The sequence below is a fragment of the Myzus persicae genome, unplaced genomic scaffold, assembly GCF_001856785.1.
Source record: "Myzus persicae strain clone G006 unplaced genomic scaffold, MPER_G0061.0, whole genome shotgun sequence".
Classification (NCBI taxonomy): Eukaryota; Metazoa; Arthropoda; class Insecta; order Hemiptera; family Aphididae; genus Myzus; species Myzus persicae.
The window spans coordinates 837,279-844,835 of record NW_019104089.1 but is presented as its reverse complement, the minus strand read 5'-3'; the positions used below and the strand labels follow the sequence as shown (position 1 = coordinate 844,835).

The 7,557-nt window shown below is 27.8% G+C and overlaps 2 protein-coding genes across 2 annotated transcripts; both read right to left on the bottom strand.

The window, feature by feature from the left end:
• Window positions 1–3,332: 3,332 nt before the first annotated feature.
• LOC111038580 lies at window positions 3,333–5,324 on the bottom strand. Its single transcript, XM_022321734.1, has 5 exons — window positions 5,306–5,324; window positions 4,388–5,032; window positions 3,912–4,288; window positions 3,543–3,689; window positions 3,333–3,341 (listed from the first exon to the last, which is right to left on the bottom strand). The coding sequence occupies exons 1-5, from the start codon at window positions 5,322–5,324 to the stop codon at window positions 3,333–3,335; spliced, it is 1,197 nt and encodes a 398-aa protein (XP_022177426.1).
• A 508-nt stretch (window positions 5,325–5,832) lies between these two features.
• On the bottom strand, window positions 5,833–6,613 carry LOC111038585. The gene is made up of 2 exons (XM_022321741.1): window positions 6,268–6,613; window positions 5,833–6,188 (listed from the first exon to the last, which is right to left on the bottom strand). The coding sequence occupies exons 1-2, from the start codon at window positions 6,611–6,613 to the stop codon at window positions 5,833–5,835; spliced, it is 702 nt and encodes a 233-aa protein (XP_022177433.1).
• Window positions 6,614–7,557: the final 944 nt, after the last annotated feature.

Below are 7,557 nucleotides of genomic sequence, written 5' to 3'. Positions count from 1 at the left end.
TCGGGAACAAGATCTAATGCCTTTGCCCTGTACATCTACGATTCGCAAACATTTATCTATGGTCAAAACTAATTGTGGATTTGATCTTCAGTTTTTTGAGCTACTCAAAAGAAGGATGTCTCATAAATCTCTGGAACAACGACATGGAGTTCTCTTGTTCGACGAAATTCAACTAAGAAAAGGCCTATATGTAAACACACGAGATTTAACTTATTCTGGCTTAGAAGATATGGGAGGTGAAACTGAGGTTTCAGAGAATAAAGCTGACCATGGGTTAGTTTTTTTTTTTCAAGGTCTAGCAGATAAATTCTCTCAGCCTATTGCTGTATTTGCTTCTTCTAATTCGGTTAAAGGTAATTTTTTTTAAATTGTATTTGTTTTTAAATTAACTTATTTAAAATTTTAATATTACAGGAACTGTACTGGCCCAGCTTGTATTAAAAGCAATAATGATGTTAGAATCTTCTGGTTGCCTTATTGATGGTATAATTTGTGATGGTGCTGCTACAAACCGAAAAATGTGGACCCAATTTGGGATTAGTGGTAAATTAGGAGCGGTCCAGAACTATTTTATACATCCTACTCAGGAAAACAGAAAAGTATTTGTGTTATCGGATGTTCCACACCTTTTCAAAAATATAAGAAACCGCTTACACGACAAAAAATATCTTAAAGTAATATTTTTGTTAATATTTAGTATGAATTATGTTATAATGTTTAAATGTATTAATTTAAGGTGAATCCTGATCGAAAATGTGTCAGTTGGTTTCATTATATTGAGGCCTATAATGCAGATGTAATTCATCCTGGCAATGCACGTGCCATTCCAAAGGTTACTAAAGAACATTTATATTTGTCCAATTTAATGAAAATGCGAGTTCGTTTAATGACACAAGTAAAATATTTTAAAATATTCAATAATAATAAAAAAAAATTCAATATAACTTAAATAAATTTCAAAATATTTATTCAATATACTTTCAGTTTTGTAGTAAATGTTAATATTTATTTATAGAAAACTCACTTATGATCTAATGTTTGTACATTAGGAAGTACTACCATTTATTAACATTTACGTATTAATGTATCCAATTATTATTCAGGTGTTCAGTCGATCGATGGCTTGCGGTATAGAGTTTTATAGGCGGAAGAAAATTGTTGGTTTAGGAGGTAGTGAAGAAACCCAAGACTTTACATTATTTCTAAACAATTTGTTTGACACCTTAAATCGCCGTTATACCTCTGAAGGTATTACCAAATCCAGTAATGACTTTAAGGTATTGAATAACAATTATTAACTATTATTTTCATTAATATACATTTGTTTTTTATTATTACTATTCATGCTTATTCCTTATATGTATTACTTTATTTATTGTTTACCAAAATAATTATTGAAATAAAATACTTATTATGTGTTATATTTTTAATTGACAGATTTTGGAAGATGCAGAAGTTTGGCTTAATGACTGGGAACAATTGGTACATGATTCAAAAATAAGTCCAAATGAATTTCTCACTTGCTCTACAGCGGAAGGACTTCGTGTTACACTACGATCATCAATAGAACTTTGCAGATATTTATTATATGACTGTGGATTCAAATACGTATTAACAGGCAAAATGAACCAAGATCCATTAGAAGTACCTATATTTGTCTCAAACTATGATTTTGTGACATTTATTATAATTTTTTTTCTGTTTGAATTTTAGAAATTTTTTGGCATGATCAGACAAGCAGCAGGGCCTAATGATCACCCAACAGGCCCTACTTTTTTACACATTTATCGAATCTTATCTATATATTCTGTGCTACGGCCACCCAAGTCAGGCAATTGCACTATTCTTGATAGCAAGGCTCCAAAAATAGCATTGTCCGAATTAAAAGAAATATTTCATTCTGAATCGACTATAAGACAACAAAAGCTTTCTAATTTGAAACTTAAAGTAGATTTACTTATTGATGAAGGTTCTTGGGAAGCCGATGAAATATTTGAAGACCATAATTACAACGAAGCTTCTGCATTAAATTGTATTATTTACTATGCTACCGGGTATGTGACAAAAAAAATTATTAAAAATACATCTTGCATCCTTTGCTTGAACGCATTAAAAAATAACCAGAAGTATATAGATATTCCTGAAGCGGAATTGGTTAACTTGAAATCAAAAGGAGGCCTAACTCATCCCAACATACATTTATTTAATTTTTTAACTAAAGTTGAAGAAAGTTTTGCTACACATTGCCAACTTAAAAATGTATTTGATCTCACTGTAGATGATGTTCTACATTTTCTTATTTCATTCCCTTGTAATGAACACAAAAGCCAAGTTGTTTCATCTATTTTAACTAATTATTTAATCATGCGAATGCGACACTTTGCTGTACAAGACAATCGAAAAGAAAAAAATAATAGCAGAGAGAAGAAGAAAATTGCTAAATTGGTCTCTGCTTAAAAGATGTTTTATAACTGCTTATATAACTGCTTATTATTATTATTTATTATTTGTAGTTTTTGATTGGCGGTTGACGGCTGTTTTAGTGATGGTTAAAAATAAAAATTTGAAACTAACAACCTGATAAATATTAATTTGAATCATTTTTGTTTCAGTTAAAATGGATGCACGATAACATAATTTTAGTTATATAAGGTAGGTAGACCACATACTCAATTATAGCTTTTTAATATCATAAACAAAATATTAATAATAACTTATGTAATTATTAGCTGGGCCTAAGGATTATTTAAAATGTTTTGAAGATGATTGAATATTTTTTATTTTCTCCAGTACCATCCCCGAGTAATATTAATATTGGAATAAATATATTTTTTAATTATAAGTTATATTAAATGTATGATCATATAAATTCTAATATTCTATTATGTAGCAACTAGAAATGTACCGATACTACGATGTACTAATATTACCAATAGTAAAATATGACCCTACTTACTACTAGCGCCTTACGCGTGTGGTGAAAATATGAACTACTGAATGGTAACACAATCTGACCGAGTGGCGGGCCAGCGATAGCTAACCTGTATATCTTTAACCGTGATAAGTATATTTTTATCTATCTCAGTGTCTATATTATCATAGAACCATAATTCTTATGTTTATAATTAATAAATCACGGTTTATAATATAAGGTTCTATGCATAATATGATAATATACCAAAATTTCCCGCATAAATTTAAATAGTATTATAACTATTATTTATTGTAAATAATCATAGGTCCCAAATGTTTTAGTAGTAATATATAGTACCAACATGTATTATTAGTATTGGGATTGCCAGTGATATTTATATTTCTGTAGAAGGTGCTTTTTATTCACACTGTGATATTCACAGTGGATAAAAACGTAGTGATTCCTCATATTCGTAATATTGAAGTGTATTATTTTTTGAAGTGTAAAGTNTTTTTTTTTGGATATTTACATTTTCAACAGTATTAAGATGGAGTTTTTTTGTTTTGTTTAACATATTTATAATATCATCCAATTTTTTATTAAGCAACATGTCTTCCTCCTCACTAACTTTGCTTGTAGCGCATAGACTACGGATAAGCTCTACTTTATTAATAATTTTTCCACTTATGCCAGGTGTACTAAGTGTAGTACATTTCATAGAAGGCTGAGAAATCATCTCTATCAATTCTTCTTGTTCTCCGATAATTGTATCTTCCTAATAAAATGTATTACTGCTGTAATCAGGTAGTTTGTTGAATGCTTGTGCACAAGCATGTATGTGTTTACAAATGTTTAGTTTAATTATATTGTCAATACATTCACATGTAAATGTATGTATGCAAATATTACACACTGAACATTTCAGACAGGGTTCATTGCATGTTTTATCAGCTCTGGCAACACAATATTTTTCAGAGGGATTTGTTAACGAATTTACTATCCATGACTGTCCACCTTCAAGGATCTGTATTTTATCTGATGAAATCGATTCACTGCTTTTATGGCTTTCATGAATTTTTCTACTTTTAGAATTTGATGCATTTTTTGCTACCTTGATGAGTCTTTTAAACATACTGTCACGAGCTAACTTCATCACTGCATTAATTGTTTTATCAATGCGCTTACATTTTTTACCTTCCAAGTAAATATGTTTCAAAACCTTATGGTACGATTCTAAGTACATGTTGGTGTTAATGCCGAGTCTCAAACGATAACAATATGCCCAGACTTCTGATCGTTTAGAGTAATGTTGTACAAAATATGATCCAAATGCTTCAGTATCTTTGTCTGCTAATAAATCATTTATAAATTGATCTAGAGAAATTTTAAAATCATCAATAGATATCATTTGTAACAACACTCTTAACGTTTTGTAAACGAGCGATTTTTTTTCAGATCCTCCACTAATCTTACTCAAATTATCTCTCCAATTTCTATCAACATGCCAAGTACATAAGAGCCTATGTTCAGCAGGTCCCATGACATTGACCCAAGCGTTGTAAAATGCTGGCGCATCATCCGACATAAATACTTTGGATTTTATGATGCCAACCTTAGTTTTAATTTGATTAAAAAATAATGTAAATATAGTTTCATGTACTCTATTTGAAAAACAAAATGCGACAGGACATCCTGTGCCATATTCGTCCACTGTCATAATGGTATATAGCTGAATGTCATAAGCATTAGTACCATGAGTTCCATCAATACAAATTTTATTGGGACCAAACTTCAGTATTTGTTTTGCTTGAAATTTTGTCATTATAATCAAAGCAAAATCTTTTTTCTCTAAAAAATTATCATCTTTATCTTGGGCTTTATAGTAAAGGATAGGACAATCTTCTTTAAGCTGATTTTTCAGTTCATTGACCCATAGGTCAACACTGACTGCATCATTTTTATGTCTTCTTGTAGCATAATTAATGTTAAAGTCACGAGATATGTTAGTTAAATCTTGACGTTCAAGAAGAAGTATTCGTTGATTAGTATCATCAGTAATTTCACCTTCACGAATAAAATCCAAAATATGCTCCCAAGTTACACCTTCCTTCAATTTAGCTGAAATAATTTTTAATACTTTATACTTAATACAAATGCATTTTATACATGAATTTAATGAATAATAATAACTTATATATTCAGTTGCGCACATAGATGGAGTGGTGGAAACTATAAGCACAACCCGTTACAAAAAAAAATCCTGTCTGTGCTTCTGCATATATTTATATTTTATACAAATAAATAATATTAATTAGGTAAATAAGCTAGTATTAAAAATACAACATAAATATTAGGTTTGTTCTTTGATATTAGTTACAAATTGTATTATACAGTATGATTCACCAAGCATGGTAACCCCTGTTTTGTTCTTAGTAATGGTATTAATTCTGATTTTTGGAGTTTTTAAATATACTCACTATAGAAATGTTACTAATTTAATTTAGCAAATGAATAATGACAAACTACAATAAAATCACAATTAACTAAAACATAGAATAAATTCACAATTAACTATAACATAGAATAAAATCACAATTAACTAAAACATAGAATAAAATCACAATTGACTAAAACATAGAATTAAATCACAATTAACTAAAACATATAATAAAATCACAACTAACTAAAACATAGAATAAATTCACAATTAACTAAAACATGAAATAATTAACAAATAAAACTGATATTTAATGAAGGATAACAATAATAATTATTAAAACATTTAATTTGCCCACAAAGTGTAAAATTACTAACTATTGAATAGGTACTTCACCATACAGCACATAAAGGTTTTTGATAGCCATAAACCATAAAAACGACAAACGTCGATATTATTATTTAATAATTCTGTATAAGATTTATATGTATATAAATAAAGAACCTGCAATCATTGCTCTATTCTCTTTATCAATTTTCAATCGACCAATTTCTTGAGCATGCCCACAGTGCGTTTTCCAGTATTTTACTTTGACTGAAGCAACTCCATTAGTTTCTACTATTGTTGTTTCAAGTTTTGACGGACAAGTTTTACCAATTTTATTGCTTCCCATCGACTTCATTAATCTTAAATTATTTCCTGATTTTCGATAATTTAATGAGCGATAACAAAAATAATATTGTTTAAGAATTCCATTAAACAATTTTTTTGCTCCAGTATCTAATACGTACATCGAAACTGTTTCTTTTTCTATTTTTTGCTTCCATGTTTCAAATTCTATAAATTATGAAAAAATGAATAGGAAATCTATCATAACATGAGACGTATAATGAGTCACTATAATAGTTTAATGTACCTTTTAAATTATCAAAAGTTATCTCTTCCAGCTCTACTGTAATATTGTGTTTAACACACAAGTGTTCTCTTAATTTGAGAGATGTAAATAAGTATTCCTCACATAAGTCATAAGGGCATATTATTCTAGTATGTTTTTCATTTGTAGAATTATTGTGAAATGTTTTCATGTGTTGGAATAAACACTTTTTATTCACAAATTTTACATCACAAATATGACATTGAGACATTTTTGGTTTTTTGCTTAAATGTTCAATTTTGTGAATGTTACGGCAATGAGCATACATATTTTTTTTTAATGTAAATGTTGCTTCACAATCTGTACATTTAATTACAGTTTTCTCCATATTGACCCTGTTATTAATATCAAAAAAAAAAAAAAATTAGTGGTCAAATGACTTTATATTCAACAAGAAAATAAAGATTGCATAAAAATGATAATGTAAATGAAACAAATGCTACCTATTAATTAATAATAAAATTCAACATAAATAATACATTTGAATATTTGATAATAATATATAATATATATATAATAATATATTAATACATAGGTACCTTTTAAATGAAATGTAATCACTTCAAGCTCTACATTAATGTTATAATATAATATAATATGTCTGCTATAAAATGCTATAATATTTGTCTGCTCTAAAGACATAAAATATGTATATAAAAAAAAGAATGAACTGTAATTTAATATTTATGAAAAAAATTACTGGCCTAAATTATGACCTAAATCATGTAAAGAATTTATAAAACTATATAATATTATTATAATATACCAAATATATTAATAATGTATTAATATACCTTTTAAATCAAAAGATATCTTCTAGCTCTACAGTAATATTAAAATAATTTATAATATACTATTTTTTTTTATATGTATTTACATTTTACAATTTGAAATTAATAGTAACTTTATAAATAAAAAGAATAAAAATAATTTAACATTTTATTGTTAGAAATTTATAACAACCCAATCCTTTAATAGTTTTAAAACATATGGAAGATACAATTATCGGAGAACAAGAAGAATTGATAGAGAATTTCTCAGCCTTCTATGAAATGTACTACACCTAGTACACCTGGCATAAGTGGAAAAATTATTAATAAAGTAGAGCTTATCCGTAGTCTATGTGCTACAAGCAAAGTTAGTGAGGAGGAAGACATGTTGCTTAATAAAAAATTGGATGATATTATAAATATGTTAAACAAAACAAAATAACTCCATCTTAATACTGTTGAAAATGTAAATATCCAAAAAAAATTACTGGCCAAATGCGTT

Excerpts from the sequence above, each read along its gene's own strand:
- LOC111038580 (XM_022321734.1), bottom strand. Across the intron at positions 4,289-4,387 it reads AAATTGGAGAGATAATTTGA|ATCAATTTATAAATGATTTA; the intron begins GTAAGATTAGTG and ends AAATTTCTCTAG. Across the intron at positions 3,690-3,911 it reads AAGGTGGACAGTCATGGATA|GAAGATACAATTATCGGAGA; the intron begins GTAAATTCGTTA and ends ACATTTTATTAG.
- LOC111038585 (XM_022321741.1), bottom strand. The coding sequence starts at position 6,613 with ATGGAGAAAACTGTAATTAAATGTACAGATTGTGAAGCAACATTTACA. Across the intron at positions 6,189-6,267 it reads AACTTTTGATAATTTAAAAG|AATTTGAAACATGGAAGCAA; the intron begins GTACATTAAACT and ends CATAATTTATAG.